At 37.1% G+C, this 21,589-nt stretch overlaps 1 protein-coding gene across 1 annotated transcript in view; it reads left to right on the top strand.

Annotated features, from left to right (window-relative positions):
* The window catches only part of Tenm3 (teneurin transmembrane protein 3), a 615,432-nt gene that overhangs the window by 164,189 nt on the left and 429,654 nt on the right, over nt 1-21,589 (top strand). The window contains exon 2 of the mRNA XM_033765428.1: nt 461-767. Coding sequence (XP_033621319.1) covers nt 536-767 — 232 coding nt within the window. The 5' untranslated portion in view covers nt 461-535. The remainder of the gene's footprint in view (nt 1-460; nt 768-21,589) is intronic.

Genomic DNA, 21,589 nt, shown 5'->3' with positions numbered 1-21,589 from the left:
TGTAAGACACTACCAATTTTCTCATGCTTTTTAAAAAAATTTAAAAGAGAAAAAATAGTATAAATTTTTGTAAGAAAAAGAAAATAATTTATTTGTGAATGGAGAAAGTACTACAATAAAAAACTTTCCCACAGTGGAAAGTTTAACAAATTATTGAAACCAAGTTTTAGCTGGCTTCTTTAGTGACACTTGAGCTTCATCTTAAATTATTTTTATTAATGTGAGAAATCAGATATAATAACTTAATAGATAATAGCTCTCATTAGTAGAAAGTGTACCTCACCTCTTGGTGTTACAAAATATTTTAGACAGATGCAAATATTAATTCCTTATTTAAAGAAAGATTCCAAGATAGGCAAGCCTATTGTTTTCCACCACCTTCCAGATGGAGACCGGTAGAGAGTAGTCAGTTTTCAGATGAATATTATGCTGACATCATGCCAACCTTTTATCTTTACAGAGAGGCCAATGAGAATTGAACACTGAGCATAATTTGTAACAAGCAGGACTGATGTTCATACAGAAGGAATGAAGTATGGATGTGAAAGAACGTAGGCCTTACTGCTCCCTGACCAAGAGCAGAAGAGAAAAAGAACGACGGTATACAAATTCCTCAGCAGACAATGAAGAGTGTAGGGTCCCTACGCAGAAGTCTTATAGTTCCAGTGAAACCTTGAAAGCTTTTGATCATGATTCCTCGCGCCTGCTTTATGGGAACAGAGTAAAAGATTTGGTTCACAGAGAAGCAGACGAGTATACTAGACAAGGTAGGTAATTATTCTAGTAAGACAAGGCATGCTCAAATGTTGCTGACTTGTAGGTGTCACATTGTTTCCCAGAAGGTGACATGAAAAATTTCCAGTTTTGATGTCCTATCCACTAGTCTGATTTGGAGATGTTAGATGATCACAATGTTCCAGGTTAGAGTTAGAAAGCTACCAGTAAGACTGTGGCTCCCAGACAAGAGTAATACCTGCAGAGAACAATCCCACAACTTTATATCTAATGTATATGTGACATTTATAGTTCTACCCATGTCCAAAGTATGTGTGCATACGGCTGACCCTCAAGTCTCTAGGGCTTCCTTTTGCTCCTTTGAAAGCACTCAAGAACATTGTTTTTATGGTTAGACTGGGTACAAGGAAAATAGAAGCTGTAGAAGAGAAAATTCTTCTGTCCCTTTTAAGAAAGTAAAAATTATGATCCTAGATAATCTGATCCATCCAGCCCAGCTCTGTGGAAGTGACTATGAAACAAGAGCCTGTGCTGAAGAGCTCTTTCTTTCTCTGAGGCGCCCTCATATGTTAAGGTCGCATCTTAACACATCCTAGTTTCTCATAATATAATCCACTATGTCTTAGTCGTCTACATCTATTTCTTGAACATTTTTACACACTGTTTTCTGCTTGCATATCCTACCCAGTGGGATTGATTTTGTAACTTTACTTCACAATCCTAAAATGATTTTCATGCTTAAGACAATAGTTTTTAAATTAGGCAAGCAATTATTTCATCTAATGCAGCCTTGAGATCTGGGTGAGATTTTTATTAATGAAGGTAAGATCCTCTTATGTTTGTATTGTGCTTACAATTTACATAAAACTCAGTGTTCCTTAGGTAATTTAACCAGGAAAGGAAAAAAAATAGGTTATACTTACATAATAAAAAATATATATTGATTCTTTTCCAGTCACCTCATACATAGTGTGACTAAGAGTTTTACATCAGGCAGGAACACCTTTAAGGAAAAGTGGTAATGCAACAAACTGTTCCAAAGTCTGAAATTTTTCCATGATTCTTTTCTTCTCTGCTTGGTGAAGAGAGCCATCCTAACTATATTGAAATAATATTCTCTCCCCCAAACAAGTTTATATAAAAAAAAACCCCATTTGATTTCCTAAAGAGAGACTTTTCTCCCTAGAGCATGTCTTAGTAATTACTGGTATCAAATTTATGCCAAGGGACAAAACTGCTTAAGAATTTAAATTCATTTTTAAGAGGACAAATAAAAGACATTTGAGATATGTATTTTTGGTAAGTCAGGAGGTGTTAGTTCATTTTACCATGCACTGTAATTCTAAACTTCTCTCTCTCTCTCTTTCTCTCTCATATTGTCTACAGAGCTGAAACAGATTATCAGTGTACATTTTTCACCAATTAAGAAAAAGTAGGCAGCACAGAAATACATGTGATCTGAACCCAGTATAAAATTTTACTTTCTGTAACAGAAATAACTTCTTAATGGCCCTTCAGGGGATAGGCACCCTACACTGTGGGAGACAATTAGGAGAAAAAGCAGCGCACGTGGCGATGCGCTGGAGAGGATCTTCTCCACCCCAAGCAAGCATTTAGTTTTGGCAGAGCGGAGGATGCTTAAACGGGTTAAAAATAGCGCGTTGAAATTTTCACCTCCTAGGCAGCGTTAATCCAGCGCAGACTGTTGTTGACGACATTGGCGATACCATCTGTGGAAACCCTGGAACTGAAGTTTGTAGGGGACCAAAGAGTACTATTACTCAGCTCCCTGCAAGCCAAGGACTAAAGAAGGAACGGGGCATAGGAAGGAGACATGAGCCAGACAGCACATGGAGGCCTCTTGTCAGAAGCTGAATGGTTTAAGAGCAGAAGCAAAAAGCAAAGCAAAGTTCAGTGTTTGATGGCGCTCTGAGTCACGCGACAGGCTCCGAAATTAGAATTTAATAAAATCACTAGCGTACCGCTGACTCTGACTGCCGTGCAGTGACGCCTTGCTGTACGCCCATGCTCAGCAGGCTGTGTGTGCCGGCACCCGCTGAGCGAGGTCCCGATAGCAACCTCCTTTCCTAGATCCAGATATTTGAGTGTTGGAGATCCCAAGGCTAGCGCGTAGGAAGCTTAGATTTGAACCCCCGCCGGTCTGCGTCTAGCTCTCAGGCTTGGAGTCTCTGCACAGTTCCTGACACAGAAAGCAGGAGCTCAGTGTAAGAATTGCCGTTTAGCATACTGGAGTGAGTTTTCTTCGGTTCCTCATTTAAATGGTGATGGTATGGATAGTGAAAAAGGGCGCAAACTCGAGACATCTATAGGAAGGAAAATTGATCTTTGTCATGGGGTGGGGTGGATGAGAGAAATAGAAGAGTTGCAAATACCTTTTCTCCCCCTTGGTTGGATGTGGGAAGTGTTTGAAGCTGGAGAGGGAGGTGTAAGAGAGAGAAATGCGTGAGGGAAGTCGGCTATCAGGTTTTTTTTTTTTTTTTTTGGAGCAAGTATAATGAAAAATCCTCCCAGGCTTTCATTTTCTTTGAACCTGACAAATGTCAATTTTTCCTTACTGACTATTATGCTGTGGAATTAATTATTTAATTGACAAAATGTACTTCCTGACACAGCTCCTGACATCATACACATAATAAAAATGAAAGATTAAAAATATTAATAATAACCAGAGATCTTTGATACAATTCCAAAGACTCAGGCTAATTTAGCTTGTCCGCAGAGTTTTGAAACAGCTCATCAGTCCTGCACTCGCTTACTCCTTGAATGCCACAGGAAAATGCTGCTTCAGCTGAGGAGGTAGGGAGAAGTGGAGACCCTGCTAATGAAATTTGCGTGGAGAATTCAAATTTTAAAACTACAATATTTTTATTTTTATCTACCAATTTTATGGCCTGTCATTTACTTGATTTTAATCATTTTTATGGCTTTACTGACTGGCAGGTGACTACTGTGAATTACATGTTATATTTAGATACTGTAAAGCTGGGGATGATTTCATTTTCACAGTGATGTGTAATTTGACTGGATCTCAGATAGATCTCTCTGTTTAAATCTGTTCATGTGGCTTGCTGGCGATGGAAATAGTTGCTCTTTCAGCAGCTGTGAAGCTCTCTATCAGTGTGATGGGGTTAGAGTAACAATGGTGTGTTTTGCATTCTTGGATATTATTTTCTTTGATTCGTCTTTGAAGAGAATTTATCCCGTCAGGTCAGGTCTGAGACACATTTCTTAGGAAACAGCTGCATAAGATCATCTCGTGGTTTTGGAGAAGTGATAAAATGAAAGATTCTTTTATTCTGCTGCGGTTCTCTCCGCCTTGTTTGTGCCTATAGTATTCTTGACCAAACAAGAATTCTTATCAACTCCAACAAGGAATATTGGACATAAGTGTGACTTTTGAAAAGAGGTGGAAATGAGAATACTTTTGTTCCATTGAACCAAAGCCTAAAAATAATCTCTGAGATAGTCCAAACAGTGTTTAATAGTCAGCAGTTGGTGTTAGGGTTGTAAGTCTCAGAATTTTTAAATGAAAAGATTATCACTTCTTCTTAATTTCTAGAATAGCAATGGGGAGAGAATTATTTTGTTTCTTTATTTGTTTCATTTTTGTTTTTTGTTCCGTACTAGGGGATAGAACACAATACCTTTGCACTGGGCAATGTCCACCGTAATTGTTTTACTCTTCTGTTCTGAAAAAGGATCTCTTTAAGTCACTAAATTGCCCAGGCTAAACTTGAACTTGCTATTTCCTACTTCAGTGTCCCAGAGTGCTGGGACAACAGCCATGCACCCTCACAACCAGCAGGTTATTGGTTTTTAAATTAAAAAAAAAAACAAAACAGAACCAAATCTATATTTATACTTAACTGAAATCAAAATAGAACATGCATGTGCAAAAAAAGGAAGGGGGAGGGAAGGGCAAATTGACAGAGACAGGCAGTCCCTGACTGCTAAGTGTAACTCACCAGAGTCTTCCCTCAGTGTCGCTCCACTCCCCAAAACGCTCCCCTTTGGGTCTTGCCTTCTCTTATTCTGGTCATAATCAGCTCCTGGAAGCATGGCTTCTGCTTTTTATCTCATGATATCGTTGGCTCAAGGATAGTTCAAGTTTAATTTGGGAGTTCTTCTAGGTACAGGGAATGAAGAGAAGAAAAAATGTACTTCTCAGAAGCTCTGAATCCCTGCTGGTGTACTTCCCTTGTGGGCTGCACCCCAAAGCCTGGTCTTTTCAAAAATTTTCCCTTGCTGGAGATGAACCTAGGTCCTCATGAGGGCAAGGCAAAAGCCCTGCAAGGCAGCTACCACCTCCAGCCCTAGTCCATCTTTTCTGCAATATTCCAGAAGCCAGAGCTGCCCCTCACCAAGGAAGAAATGGAGGACTCTTAGACGAACAGCCTGGGCTCTCCTGCAGCACGTATCCAGGACTGTGGAGTGCAGGTAGCTTAAACGATGCCCAGTCTACTCAGCCAAATCCTTACCTCCACAGAATTGAGCAGTAATGAAGGGTGTAGATGAAATCAGGAAATCTATTAGGATCCTGAGATTCAAGCTGATGCAGGCACTTTTCCCTTTGGGATAAGTGAAAGCTCAGAATGGGGTGAAGATGGAAGACTGCTGTGACTCTGTAGTCCCAAAGAGAAGCCTTCCCCCTCCCTCCACTCTCTCTTTGTCCTTACTTGAGTGAATATTGCCTTAAGGGAGCAGCTTGTTTCCTTGGCCCCTCAGGCGTTGAGAGAACCTAAGCGTACATTTCTCCCCTCTTAGTATTGAGAGTGGCAGCTACACAAATCAGGGAATTAGAAAGATTTGTCCTTAGATTCTGGCAGAACGTCTCTCTGTTTCTTAAGGCACTCAGGAAAACAACATGATTATTAGTACCCAGCAAGCAGGAAATGGCATAGGGTACAAACAGACTAGGAGGCATAAAATGAACATGAGTAATGGAGATAAGAGAAGACAACTTGAACCTGAATAAAAGGTGATAGCAAAAGCATCTATGGAAAACCAGATACAACCTTAAAGCTCCCCCAAACAACAAAATTAATGACAATCAAAAGCTAGAGAGGAAAAGCCATAATTTACAAAGTAAAAATTAAAAAACGCTGGGGTAGTGTATGTAGCTTAGTGGTAAACTCATGCTTAGCATGCATAAGACCCGGGGTTCCATTCCCAACAACAAGGAAAGAACAGAAGAAAGAAAGTAAAACAGTTTAGTTAAAGAAGAATGTTTTAGTTACTTTGCTTATTTCTGAGATAAAATACCCTCACACCCAAAGTTAAGGGAGGAAAGGTTTATTTTGACTCATAGTTTGATATGAGATTTCAGTTTACAGGCAGCTGGCTCCAAGGCAAGGCATTACTGCAGAGGTGAAACAGTCCATGGCAGAATAGACAGAAAAAAGCAGAGAAACAAGGAGCCTTCCTCTCCCTCTCATCCATCGAGGCTGTAAGCCTAATGGTTGATTCTGCCCGCACCCATGGTGGGCCTTTCCCATTATCCACATCAAGAACTATGCTAAACCAATCAGTGGACTAGTGTAGTAATCACACACCTTTAATCACACCCTAGATCCAGCCACCTCTGAAAACCCTCAATAGGAGCACAAGAGGCTTTGGGGGCCATCTTAGAGTCCAAATGAATAATTTTGAAGATCAAGTAGAAGAAATACCTAAAACAAGAAATGTAGTTAATATGAATCCTACCCCCCACCACCACACACACATACCTAAGCACATCCTAGAAAATGTCTTTACCTTTAGGGATAAAAACATTTTGCAAGATTCAAGAGAGAAAAAGCAAGTTAGTTTTCTTCTTTCTTAAAAAGAAAACCAGTAGGTCTAAAATTAATAACGAATATACTAATCTGCAACGATGAAAGCTGGAAGAAGTGGAATAATAGCTACTAAGAGGAAAAAAAAAAACTACAGTGAGAATATCGACATTACTATATGTGGAGACAATATTCTAGGAAAGGAAAGGTATCTTTTTGTTTTTTGGTACCGGGGATCGAACTCGGGTCCTTGCGCTTGCGAGGCAGGCCACCGAACTGCTAAGCTAAATCCCCGGCACCAGGAAAGGTATCTTTTATTACCTATTACAACAAGGTTCGTGACTGGCCACTGAAAAGAGATTAACAAGAGAAAAGCATTTATTTAAGTTTTATGTGCCAAGGAAGTGAAGACTCAAGGAAATGGCCAAAAATGTATTTTTATGCTTAGGTTTGATGAGGTGGACAGTCATGGAGAAGTATGGACAGACAGGGTATGATCTGCTGCTAGTATAAGGGGAAAGAACTTTCTCTTTCTACTGCCTGAAGCGTGAATGATTTGAGTCTATAAAGCAAACTGAGAACAGATCAATAGGACAAAAGGCATACAAGTTTATTAGCATGCAGTTTATGGCAGTCACACAAAATATGAAACCCAGGGAAAAGCCAGATGCTTGGAGTTTAAACAGTCTAAGCTACAGAAAGAACTATGGGTTTGGAACTCTTGGCAGGAGGTGGTGACATTATGGGAGGTCATGAGGAGAAATTGCATTGCAAGCAAAGTTTGTCTAGCAATACAAATAAAGTCTCCAGGAACCACCCTCTCAAGAAACCTTGGTTGCTTGTAGCACAGTTTCTGTGGGTGGAGTGTCAGATCTTTGGTCTTCTCTTGCTATAAGCTAATTTCCATTTAATGAGATCAAGAAGGGTCCAAGACAATTTCAATCCTTTTCGAGGACCTTCTCTTAGCGAGATAAGATAATTTCAGGAAAAGCCCCTACCTGAGCTTTGGAGGGAAGTAGAGGAGTGTTTACAAAGGCCTGCATGTTCAGATTCTTATCTGTATTCCTATGTTTTTAGAGAAATATATGTTCCTTTCACCTAGGTATAGGAAGGAGACCTCTCCAGTGGCAGTTAAATGCATTTGGGTTTCCTCTTGGTGAATGCAAGCCAATAAACACAACCCAGAGACAAAAGTGAAGAAAGGTTTATTATTTATAGCTTGTAAAGAGAACATCAGAAGTAATTCTCAAAGCAGTACCTCCCTGAACAAAAACTAAGGAGTTTTTATTGGGGAAACTTATATGTACTCATATAGGAAAGACTCAACATCACATCTAGAAGGAGGCACATAGAGCATGTGCAGTTCCAGGTCATATGTCACATATTCAAAAAACTGTCATATGGGAATGCCTCTGGGCAGCGGATTCAGTATTATAACCAGCAGCATTACTTCAGGTTGCTAAAGAAGAGTGAGTCAGAGTAACAACCATGGCTGGTTGGTTCCTTATGAGTTTCTCTGGAGGCCATCTTTGAAGGAACATCAGCAGTCACTTAAAAGGTCAGTAATCTCCCCATGCAAGCATGGGTGATTGACTTTAGAATTAGCTGCTAAGTGGCTAACATGATGAGAGTCTTACGACCTCTTTAGGAGAGAAAGGTTAGAGATGGTTTAAGAGTGACCTCTTAAGTTTTATGATCTGCTTCAAGAGAAAGTAGTGAGGGAAAAGTGAGAGGGAACATTCTGCCTTTGTTGTTTTGTCAAATGCCAAGGTGCCATGTTTTGGGCAGCGTGTCCTGAACCTCTATAAATATCATTCATCTCTCAGAATGAATAAAAGATATTTAGGGAATGCAAAAATTCAGAGACTGTATCAACTTTGCACACCATAGTATTCAAGGAGGAATACCAACTGCATGTGAATCAGGGCTCTGAAGACAAGAGGTGATGAGAAAGTGGCTTTGTGGTCCAACTTCTGGTCACATCTCAAATGATTATAGAGCATCTACAAATGGGTAAACAGCTCGGCAAGGGAAACCTGAACAAAACGGTGGAACTAAATGTCCTTATCAATTTCGGCAAAGTTGAGTAGTTAGGGAAGGTGGAGGGGAAAGTAACAGTGCTCAGAATTTCACCTCATCTCAAGACGGAGAAATGGAAACAGTTATGGAATAGAACTTGAGTGGTGGGATGTAATTGCTATCATGCATGTCTGTGATAATGAAAAACATACATTTAAATATGAATGTCAGAAAAGGGAAAGTAATCATTAGTGGAATGAAAAAAGCAGAATAGACTTACCTAATTAGCAGGGGAAAAGGGAATGAATTGCAATCTGAACACATTAGCAAAAACAGTTCAAAGGAAAAGGAGGATACAAGGAAAATCATGAATAATCGTAAAATAAGATGGAATCAACCTATACCACATATAGGCGCTGTAAAGGTACTGAACTTTAACACACTATACAATTCATTCATAAAAGTTACAGTATTTATAAGAAACATACTAAAATGGAAAAATGATTGAAATTAATGAGGTATCAGGTAAATGTAAACAGAAAGAAGGCAGAAGTGGCAGCATTAATAGCAGGAATAGTAGAATTATAAAAGTTAAACAGGATAAAGAGGACCATTGGGAAAATGATAAAAGACATGCTGTACAGAGGACGAGCACTCTTAAATGGCATACATTAAATAATATAGGTCAATTTATACAGCAAAAGCTATTAGATTAAAAAAAGAAACATTTATAGTGGGATATTCTTATTTGCTTTCTTCAGAATCAGGCATATCTAAAAGACAAAACTAAGATAACCACATAATATTAATCAAACCTTTAGAAATAAGTTGTGTGGTACATTTCTGTAATCTCAGCAATATAGAAGGCTAAGGCAGGAGGATCTCAAGTTTGAGTCGAGCTGGAGCAATTTAGCAACTTAGTGAAATGCTGTCTCAAAATAACAAATAAATAAGAACTGGAGTTGTAGCTTAGTGCAGAGAACCTGGATTCAATACTCTACTATTAAAAAATTGAAACCGGGCATGGTGGCTCACACCTGTAATCCAGCACCCCGGAGGCTGAGGCAGGATGATCGCTGTGAGTTCAAGATCAGCCTGGGCTACATAGTGAGTTCCAGATCAGTCTCAACTACATAGTGAGACCCTGTCTCAAAAAAAAAACCAAAAAAAAAAATTGAAACACGTTTAATTATGACTAGATAGATGTCAGGAAGAAAAAAAATATAATATTTCATGTATTTGTGGAATAGAAACTATATATTTAGCCACAAGTAGAAACACAAAAAGATTTAGAAAGGACTTTATACGCCAAAGTATTTGATTGTGAAATTAGAAATAACAAAAACATAAACAAAAAACACTTCTCCCCTATTATGATGTCCCTTAATTATAATTTTAAAAACAATAAAATTAGATTCTTCCAAAGTTTATGCAAGATAGTAAAAACCATATAAAAATAGGACAAAATACACTGTTAAAGAATATATTTAAATAATGAAAACTAATTGGAAAGCAATTCACTACACATTTTAAAATGAATAAATATCAGAAAATAAACCTAAAGAGAGTTAAATGATTAAGATAAAACTGAAATTAAACAAAAAAAGCAGATTCTTACAAAAGATTAATAAAGTAGATGGCCTCTCCTAATCTCAAATAAGGAATAATTAGAACAAAAATACAAATATGGAAAAGGTGCAGAAGAGTACCAACAAAATGGGACTATTTTCAGTGATGAGTTTTAGAAATCTAAAGGAATTTATTATTTCTGACAAGATATGATTAATTCAAATGATTTTAGGACATGGAGAAAACTTGTCAAAAGCAATAATCTTAGAAGAGATTAGAAAAGTGATTAAAAGAAACATATTAAAAGAGACAGATAAGAGCAGACCTGATGGTACAGGCTTATAATATTCTGGGAGGCTGAGACAGGAGAGTCACAAGTTCCAGCCAAGCCTGGGAAATTTAGTGATTTAGAAAGAACTTATCTCATAAGTAAAAAATAAAAGGGGGCAGAGCTGGATTTATACCTCAGTGTGAAGGCCCTGGGTTTAATTCTCAGTACAAAAAAAAAAATGTCAAAAAGGGATAGATAGGTTCCTAGATGAATTTTATATAAACTTCAAAGTGCATTTATGTTATATTAAAAAGCTATTAAATACCACATGTAACCCTTTCCCCAAAATTAAAGGCATTATGAGGTTGGCATAACCTTAATAGCAAAACTTCATTAAAATGGATAAGAAGAGAATCTATATAAGCCAAAATTACTTGTCAATATTTGTGTAAAAATGACAAACAATTTAAGAATCTGGCAATATATGAAAAGAATACTATCCTAGAAATAACCAAGTGATTACTAATCCTTGCTGAAGATACAAGGATTTTTCAAAGTTAGGAAATCTATTAACATAATTAGATTAATAAATCAAAGTAGAAAAAATTATCAATAGATAGTGAAACAGCTTTAGATGAAGTTCAAAACAGTTCTTCTGCCAAGGGTGGCGGTACACGCTTGTAATCCCAGCACACAAGAAGCTGATATAAGAGGAGTGCCATGAGTTCAGGGTCAGCCTGGGATGCATAGTGAGATTCTGACTCAAATAGGTAGATAGATTGATGATAAGTAGATAGATAGATAAGATAAAAATCTCACTAATATAAACAAAAAAATTACGTGAGTTATATTTAAAATTATTTGGTGCTGCGGATCTTTTGTTTAAAACAATCCTTCAAAAATAGAAAAGCACTCTAAAATGGAGAAATACTAGGACACTGCAATTCAAATCCAGGAGATAAAGAAAGTTCACTTACAATTACTATTCAAAATTGTTCTAGATGTTTTGGCAGTTGCAATAAGAGAAGAATATGTTTTGAGAAAAGTTAAAATCAACACTTTCGCTAAACATACAATTATGTACCTACAAAACCATATGTCCCTAGAAATAAAAATAGAGAATCTGAAGGGAATTTGGTACTTGAATGAATGCTATGGAAATACATAGACAACCTGTGCGATACAGTGTAAAAGTTGAGACTAGATTCTGCGTCTATTTGACGGTGTTTGAATCACAGCTCTGCCATTCTCTAGCTGAATAGAGCATTGCCTGGTCTTGGCCAAATAACTTGTTGGCCAAATTACCTAATTTTCTATGCTTCTGTTTTTTCTTACATGTAGATCATCCCATAGTTCAAAAATAAAATGAATTGCTTGCCTAGAATAATATTTATGCAGGTTATTAAGTAACTGTTGTCGTTATTAAACAGAAATTGGCTAGTTAGAAGTTGAGAAGAAAGTCCTCTCACAAAGGCAACAAACAGTATATTCTTTGTAGAATTTTACAAATGATATGGGACCCATATGAAGGCGTCTATTAAATGTTATTGGAAGACATAAAATAAAATTTGAATGAACAGAAAGACAGTGTTTTTGGATGGGAAGACTGATACTATAAGCATGTCAGCTCACACTAAATGAATGCGTAGATATCAAAGCTGTCACATAAAACCCCAGGGAGTTAAGGTTATTTTTAATTGGAGTAAGTGATCGTAAAATTCATGTGGGAGAATAAATGCCTGAAAATAGCTTAAAAACATTTAAAAGAAGAAATAGTGAATATAAAATGGCCTTACTGTGTAATTTCCAAAGTGTTATGAAGCTGACATAATCACATCTATAATTTTATTGATGCAAATAATAATTAGATAGGTAGAATAGACTAAAATTTCAGAAGTAGATCATCATATATAGGAAAATTTAACATAAAAGACAAATTTTTTATTCAGTGGGATTTGATAAATGGTGCTGGCACAACTGGTTATCCATCTGGAAGAATATAAAATTGGACCCATATCTCTCAGCATTTTCAAAAATAAATTAAGATGGATTAAAGACAAATGTAAAACATAAAGCAATAGGAATTCTAGAAGTTAATTTGGGGGATGGAATAAGACAGGAATGACTTGAGCCATGAATAGCGGAAAGCTCTAAAAACAGTGGCTTAAATACCTTAGAAAATGATTTTCTTACAAATAATTCTGAAGGCAGGCTGTCTAGGCATGAAAGAGGCCAATAAGGACCCAGGCTCCTTCTGTGTCTTTTTATTCTGCAGTCCTTAGAATGTGGCTTTTGTCCGTGGATCCCCAGGTAGTAGATACTCTTTCATATTCTTTCTGAAATAAGAATGAATGCAAAGGTGAGAAGACCTCTTCTCCACATTGGACTATGTCTTTTTGCTCTCCTAAGGCTTCTTCCTACAACTTTTTTTTTCAAAACTGTTATACATGGACATTCTTAGCAGCGTGATAAGAGGAAGCATGTGCTATTTTTGCTTTCCAGTCCTTAAAACAGAAGATGGCAAGGAGGAAGCGCTTGGGAATCTACACAGCCTATTCCACCCCAGGAGTAGAGGAGACCAATTTAATGGTGGCAGAAAATCAAGAAGAAAAGATAGGCTTAAATGGTTATTTTTATTTAAAACCTTTCATATTTAAATTAAAATATTGAAAAACAAAATCATTATATTAAGAAATATATTTCTACTCCATGTGATGTATATAAGATTTATATCTATAATAAATATATTCAGAGACTTTTACAAATTGAAAATAGACGACCAAGAGGGAAAATAACATGGATAGACATTTCACAAAAGAGAAATTCAAATGGTCAGTGAACACAAAAATGTGAATCGATTTTCTTAATAGTCTAGGGAAGATAGTAGCTAATCCCAAATTGCACATCCCGGTATAATTCTTAACACTCACTGATCTTCCTTGACCTTAATTGTCCCTCAGGATCATCAGTGCTTTACTTAGGACCTTTCTCCCAGCATGGTGAGCAAAACAGTCATGGAGTGGCTCCTGTGTCAGAGCTCTCCCTGGCTGGAATTAGGAGCACATGTTTCCAAAGCGACAATCACATACGTGAAAGCTGTGCTTCATAGTGCTCTTGACCCATTTTGTTAACTACATATAACTTAGCAACCCATGTTTTCCATTCCAGCATCTCACATGTTGTTTTCATGTGAAAATATGTGCTGATTATTATCAACTTCTAAACACAACACATTTCTAAAGTGAGGACCGTGTGTAAATTCCATTTTAGGAAGAAGCCAAAATAAACAACAGAAAAGAAGCAATTCAGGATACTAGCCAAAACCTCTTACAAAAACACATAAAATACACACAACAAAAACTTATTCATGGAATTACTGAAAACAATAACAAAACCATATAGGAAATAAAAGAATAAACATCAAAATATTAACAAAAGTTGTATTGGTTGAGGTGGTGTTGGGGGAACGCTTTCCAATTTAAAATCATTGAAAGGTCAAACACTGAAAATAATGTCTGATTTGGAACCACAGCAGGCTGGTGTTGGCGAAGAAAAACGTCCTCACCGCAAGAACAGCCTGTTAATGGCCGTGCTGTCCTGATGTTGGCTTCCAATTCAGAATGTAGTCCAGACATGGTCTTTAGGGGAAGAGCTTGATCAGTAGACAGAATAGGAGTGAAATATAAACCAAAAATCTACGGGCTAGAGGACTCAGACTTTTATCCAAGGCCTTCTCCACTTCCTCCTTTGACTCCTGGTTTTGTTGCTCTCCACTGTGTCTCAGGGTCCTTGTGCTGCCTCCTTTTTGCTTCTGGGTAGAATGATGTGGTTGGGATGTCTTTAATTGTAATAACCTCTTAAGTTAAGTCATGGAGAACCTTTTAGAGATAAATTTAAGTGATAACAAACACCTGTGAGGTAGGCAAAACTGTCTTAGCAAGGGTATAAAAGGCACAGGAAAGGGCCAAATGTAACAGAAAAACTTCATAAATTAGACTTTATCAAAATTTAATAGTTCCACTTATCAGATGATATAGGAATGTGAAAAGACAAGCCCCAGTGTGGGAGAAAATTGCCTATTTCTTAAATGTACATATATATGTATGTACATATCTGTCTTTATGTATAATTATAGGTATAATACATGTATGAATATATGCAATAAAAGACATAGAAATAGCTCCTACAAATCCATAACAAAAGAGAAATACTGCAATGTGGCAAAAGAATGTCACATTAAAGATACCCAATGTCCAATAAGCACATACAAAAATGCCATCAAGGCAATGAAATTTAAAACCACAATGAGATCCTACTATCTACCCATGAGAATAGCATAAATTAGAAAGATCCACAGCACCCAATATTGGTGGAGACGTGGACAACTGGAACTCTTTGCATTACTGATGGGAGTGTACGATATAAAACAGCATGTTTACTTTGGAAAGTGGCAGTTTCGTACATAAAGTTAAAAATAACATCTCCCACTCGACCCAGCAATTTTCCTAAGTATTTGCTCAAGACAAATGAAAATTTATGTTTATAGCAACTTTATTCACAAATAGGCCCAAACTAAAAATCATCAGGTGGGTGGATATAACAAATTGTAGTATATTCGTGCAAAAGATTACAACTTTGCAGTACAAAAAAAAGTGAACTGCTGTTACCTGCAGCAGTGGGAAGAACCTCAGAAACATCCTGTTAATAGGAAGGATCCAGAATGCACACTAGATGACTCCATCTGTATCACATTCAAAGGACAGAACTAATCCTTGGTCCAAGGAGCAGAACCATGGTTGCCTCCGAGGTGGAACTGCTGTGGCACAGGTGGCCTTGAGGAAGCTGTGCCGTATCTACTTAGGGCTTGTGGGAGATGCACTTCTTAAGGCTCCTAGAAATGTTTGCTTTAGATCTGTGAACGGCGCTGCATATACAATGTGCCTAAATAGTAACGTAAAAACAAAACCTTGTTCAAACATCTTTAGATGAATGTGGCAAGTTTGGAGTTTGTGTTTTTCCCTCATGCAGCTTTAGCCGTAAGATTTCATTTGGTGTCGAGGGCAGTCCCATGGTCTCTACTGAGCCACAACCATAATATTCTCTTAAAATCCACCCTGCTGCTGTTGTACTGCAAGGCTTTGCAGGATGAAGATATTTTGCCTGTCCAGATCATAGCTTACATGACATATCCAGCACTGTGCTGAGAATGAGGAGTTGGTGGCGAGTAGATGGACTCATGCCTTTAAATATTTTCCTTAATTTCCAAGTAGAAAAAGAGCTCTCTTAAACTCTTAGATATAGGTTACTTTAGTGGGCAGTTTTATTGAATATTACTAACATAATAGGTAATTTTTAAATGTACTGTATATTCCAGATAGGTCAAAAGAATTGAAGTCATATTTCTTAAATACAGAACATGAAGGTTATACATGTAATTTTAAAATGTCACTAATAGCTTTTGGTAGACATAAAAATAGCGTCACTAAGTCCTTTGATTAAAATACTAATTTTATGTGAATCTGCACCATTTTTATCCTTCTTTGGAACTTTAAATGGAATAAATTAGTTTTCTTTTTCCTTTTATTTTTATTTGTATTTTTTACACTACAAAAATATATTAAACCTTCAGACATATTGGAAATTGTGAAAGAGGAAGATTCAAGAGCCAAGAGGAAAATGCTTTTAATTTTCAAGACTGAAATTTGGTTTAGTCTTGGATGCCATTATAGTGAATAATGGGAACTGATCCTAGACTTCAAAAGAAATATGACCATATGGTCTTACCATTCAGCACTTAATGCCACCATGAATTTCCAGTTAGACCCCAAATTTTCATTTCCCCAGCATTCCCCTCATTTTGTCATCCTAGAAAAATGAAAGGAATCTGAAACCCCTCTTTCACATCTTCTGAAATGCCAGTGCTGAGAAAAGTTAATTTTTATGAAAATAGGGTTTTATAAGAAGAGACAAAACCCAGAAACATTAATCAGATCCACTAGGCTAATTACTGCAACTCCAAAGTTTATTACTTTTACATATTAACTGCTTAAAATGATTCATTTAGAGATCAAAATGATTAATCCTTCTCAGTCACTATAAATGTCAGCGGCAGGATTAAAGGATTTAGATGGTCATGTTTACTCAACCTTAAATTTCTGTAGTAAAGACACAAGTTAAATAGCTCCAGTTTATCATTGTTTCATGTTAATGTTTTCCTCTTAACTCCCTCTTTTAGCTCCCCTGCCTAACTGATTGTTAACTAATTTTGGCTGTTAAGTAGGCAAGTGCTTCTTCCAGGCTTGGCTGCAGACCTGCTTTGTAGATTACCTACCAGAAGGTGTGAGCAGATAGATGTAGTTTACAGCCCTCCTCCGGACACAGTGGGGGTAATCCTTTCCCCCTGCCTAGGCCTTTATTGGTCTGATGTCTTGAGCCCCCAGCTTACTGCTAAACTTGTATCCGGTTCCTTGCCACATTGCCAATTTTGGATCCACATTGTGAATCACTGTGGTGCAGCTTCAGTCACAATTATTAAACACCTGCTGCTTTATGCCAAACCATACTCATATTTATATCAATACTTACTACAGTTTGACTATCAGATACCAGCAGATATGATGTAGGCTTATTATTATCTCTGGGCCTTCGGTTGTTCTTAAAAAAAATAATTGCTAAGTAAAAATAAGAAGCAAATTTGTTTTCAGAATGCTTTTGATAAAGGAAACATTTTAAAGTTACTTCTCTAATTACAAATCATTGCTAAAATCACTTGTTAATGGTTGAGTGTATAAATCCTTCACGATACAAGCTTAAGCGATGTACTTTCTTTGCAAATCAGTTCACTTACAACCTAAGTTTTCTCATTTAGGCCACCACTGGCGTCTGTGTAGCCCTGGAAACCACACACATCTTATCTTGAAGAAAGTGCGTATTCCCTAGCCTGGCCATTCATTCTCATCCTGCTTGCAAACACACCTAGAGTTTTCCTTTAGCACACACCTCATCAAGTTTATCCACCCCAGACTTCTACTACGGTAGCAGAGGTCCCACTCACAGCAGCATTCACAGTAATTGTCAAGGGTGCACTGGGCAGTGGCTTCCGTTAGAGTTTATGTTTTGAGTAATAAAGTGAATTATATATATAGCACACAGAGGTTATTTTCAATGTCCTCTGGAAATTTGGGATTATTTGCACAGGGTCAGAAAGGTGCCCTACCTTTTCTCACCTATCATAAGGGCATAGAGGACAGTCCTACAACAAAAGTTAACAAGAGCAAAGCGTCAGACATCTATTTAACCAGGATTGTACATGACGTGGGAACCTTCAGAAATGAAGGTCCAAAGACCTGCGAAAGCTGTGTTTTTAGGGTTTGGTTTGATGAAGAATGGACAGCCATGCAGACGTGGTTTGACAAAAAGCATATGATCGATACAGTGTGCCAGACTGAGGAAGAAGCCCAGTGAGGCCTGGCCACCTTCTTCTTGGCCTCTCTGTGTGGCATTCTCTCCTTCTGGATATGTAACAGGATCCTCTGGGGAGAAGGGAGGAGGAATAGAGGGATCTTTCCTGATTTTATGGCTTGCTTTGGGAGTGCTTCCAGTGTCTATGACCTATCTTGGGTAAGAGGAATTTTGGTTTCTGTGACTCACTTCCATGAGGGAGGAAAGTGGGGTGCAGGAGGGCAGTGGAAGGTCAGAGACTCTGCCTCTGAGGCTGCTTCTTCTCATCTTCTGTTCAAACTTCTCCAAGTGACTGTACTTTGAGGTATTATTTTCTAAACCCCAACATTAGTATATGATTTGGGAATATTAATAACATATTAATAGATAAATTCAGCAAGTTGAAAATATTTCCCTTACATGCAGGGCAAAATAGAAGTTCCTTTATTCATTTCGACTTTAAGATAATTTTTTAAAATGTAGTTTTATGTAGAGCCTTATCAGTAGAGATTTGTATCCTCATTGAAATTCCTCCTGCATGTTCAAGGATAGGTGTTCTGTTCAAATGGTGATGAATTTAACATAAGAAAGTTTAAACATTGGAATGTCCTATAAAATTTGCACTGGGAAATAAAGTTATATATACTTCTGTTTGATCATCTTACCATTTTGCAAACACAGCCCAAAAAACACCAGTTTTTACTGGAACGCCCGTAAAGTGGTGGAGGTACTCATTCCACAAGCACCTAATTAGAACTGTTTGCAGGATTTGTAGTTCTGTGTTTTGCTTGGCACTCAAAAAGTACTTTCATTCAAACTCACAGTTAAGAAAAACAATTAAAGACAGTGATAGGTTATTTTATTTCTGTGTATTTTTAAATGTTGGTTAATCTATCCATTTTTCATTCTTGGCCTTTAGGATTGCTCCTTTAAAATAACCATTTGTGATGAAGGAAAAGGAAAGGACTGAAATGGAGAAAAATCAATGTCCCACGTTTGTCTTACACAATTTCATTTCTTTATTTAAAAAAGGAGGATTTGTTCAATCCCCGGTACCAAAAAAAAAAGAATAGAAAAGGAGGATTTTTAAATCCTAACTTTCCCAAGAGATAGTAATATATTAAATATCTAATTATTGAGTGGGAGCTATTAATTGGCAAATCAAGAAAATACATTTTTAAAACTATAGGCATTAATTTTTCCTTTGTTTTAAATATGTTGAGTTTTTATTTATTTACTCAGAGACAGCATCTCACTGTGTAGCCCAGGTTTCCAGATCCTTCTGCCTCAGTATCCCAAGTGCTGGAACTGCAGGCATGGCCCACCACCCCAGCTTCATTTCTTGTATGTTTAAATTATTGAAATAATTATCAAAACTAAAATTTGAAACTATGAAATTGGAAATAATTTCCTTCCCTTACCCTTCTAAATGAGCCATAATAAGAGTTATGTCTTTCTCATCTTTATTCATGCCCAAACCATGAGCACTTATATAATCTGTTGGTTCTTTTTCTTAGTTTCCAAAAATGGAATCATACTATACATACTATTCTGAAACTTACATTTTTAACTTAAAATATACATACTGGGCTTCCCTCCAGATTTGAAAATATAGATCCAAACTCATCCTTTATACTAACCACACAGTGTTCCATGGCATGGACATATAACTTATGCAGCTATTCCCTTACTGGTAAACATTTAGGTTACTTAAATTTTTGTAATAATGATGTAGTAAACATTTTTGGTCCATGTATATCAGGATCAACTGATTTTATTTCTACAGGATATAGTCTCAGTGGTAAACAGTCTGAGTTAAAGAACATTAATAATTTTAATAGAGAAATACTTTATAAGGAATAAAAGCAGCATAATAGAAGATAAAATCCAGGCTGGTGCTTCAGCACTAGAGAGGGAGGCTGAGGCAGGAGCATTGCTGTGAGTTCTAGGCCATCCTGGACTGTATAGTGAGTTCAAAGACAGCCTGTAGGACATAGCAAGACCCTGTCTCAAAACAAAAAAGGGGAGAAGGCAGGGATTTAGCTCAGTGGTTCCGCTGCCTGTCTCGCAAGCTCAAAGTCCAGAGTTCTATCCCTGGTACCAAAAAACAAACAAACAAACCCAAAAAAGATAAAATAAAGTAATAATGAAATATCAAAGCAGGCCTACAGAATCCACTGGTTTTTAAAAGAACAATTTTCTGGTTTGCTCCCTAAATTCAATATCAATGACCAGTATGGAAGTACTCATTGCAAATTTCAAGTCCTACTTGCAGTGGGATATAAATGTGAACCAACACATAATGCCACGTTGGTGAGAACATGCACATGTGGTAGTTCTTCAGAAAGTTAAGCGCAGAGCAATCGTATGCCAAGGAGTTTCTCTTTAAGGTATAAATCTCAGAGAAATGAAAGCATGTATAAACAGAAAAACTTTATACATATATACATATGTACAACTTCATAAGTCCAAAAATGTCCATTAACTGAGGAACAGATGAATAAAAGATGGTATATCCATACCCAGGAATATTATTTAGCCCTAAAGAGAATTAAGTACTAATAGGGGCTACAACACATTTGAACTTAGACAATATTGTACTGAGTGAAAGAAACCCAACATATATCATCTTTATTTGTAATGTCCAAAGTCACCAGATCTGTAGAGATAGAAGCAGATTAATGGTTGCCTAGAGCTGCAATAGGAAGCAAGTAAGGGGAAAAAGGGAAGTAGATGATAATTATTATGGAAATTTTTTTGGATGATAAATTCTACAATTGTGGTCAAAATCATAGAACTATGAATATACTATAGACACCTGTATACTATAAATGAGTACATTTTATGGTATATGAGTTATAGCTCAATCAATGTTTGTTTAATAAAAAAAAAAGTTGATATGATGGCACATGCCTGTAATCCAGCATTTAGGAGACTGAGGCACACTGAGGAGAACTGCCATGAGTTCAAGATCACCCTTTGCTGCGTAGTGTGTCCAAGGCCAGTCTGGGCTACAGAATGAGACACTGTCTCAAATAAAACAATCCAAGAAAGAGAGAGAAAAAACCAAATCTGAGTATTAGAGCAATCTAGACATTAGTTGAGGGGAAAATACCTTCTCCCTAGGATGCTTTCCTCAACCCATCCAACTGTGAGACCAGTCTCTCTTGCAGTGTTTTTCTTTTCAGCTCCTGTAAGAGAGAGTAGACGGTGTGCACATTGGTAAATGTCAAGCTGCAGGGTTAGGAGCGCCCATTCTCCTCTGACCAGCTTCTGGAAACTGAGCAAAAGGCCCACTACTGCAGCTAACTCATTTTTCTGATCCCTTTCATTTATTAAAGGGGTATCTATGATATATGTCAACCTCAGGATATTTGTTCTTACACCATCCTTTCTACTTTGTCAGTATGCTGTCATCTTTTAAAAATGTTAACTTTTCTTAAATGACACAACCTGGCTGGATCATGTGTATTCAGTTTTGCTTTTGTAGATTTTCAAATTTATGAGTTGTCAAAAAACAAAAATGCCTAATCCAATCCAAGCCAACCTTTCTTTTTAATTACAGTGAATTCTACCCTCAGGTATGTTTTGTTCTTGCTGCAATTTATTGTTCTGGTACTATTTCAAATTGTAATTGGAAACTCTGCTGTTGGCTGTGCTGATTAAGGTTACCAAAATTCAAAGTGCGGGAGATAAATACTTATCTGCCAGTGTTAGCCAAACAGAATTACATTATGAAGGGAAAAAAAAAAAAAAAAAAAAA

The sequence above is a fragment of the Fukomys damarensis genome, unplaced genomic scaffold, assembly GCF_012274545.1.
Source record: "Fukomys damarensis isolate Sample0158 unplaced genomic scaffold, DMR_v1.0_HiC HiC_scaffold_18, whole genome shotgun sequence".
Taxonomy (NCBI): domain Eukaryota; kingdom Metazoa; phylum Chordata; class Mammalia; order Rodentia; family Bathyergidae; genus Fukomys; species Fukomys damarensis.
This window is presented reverse-complemented; position numbering and strand designations above follow the sequence as displayed.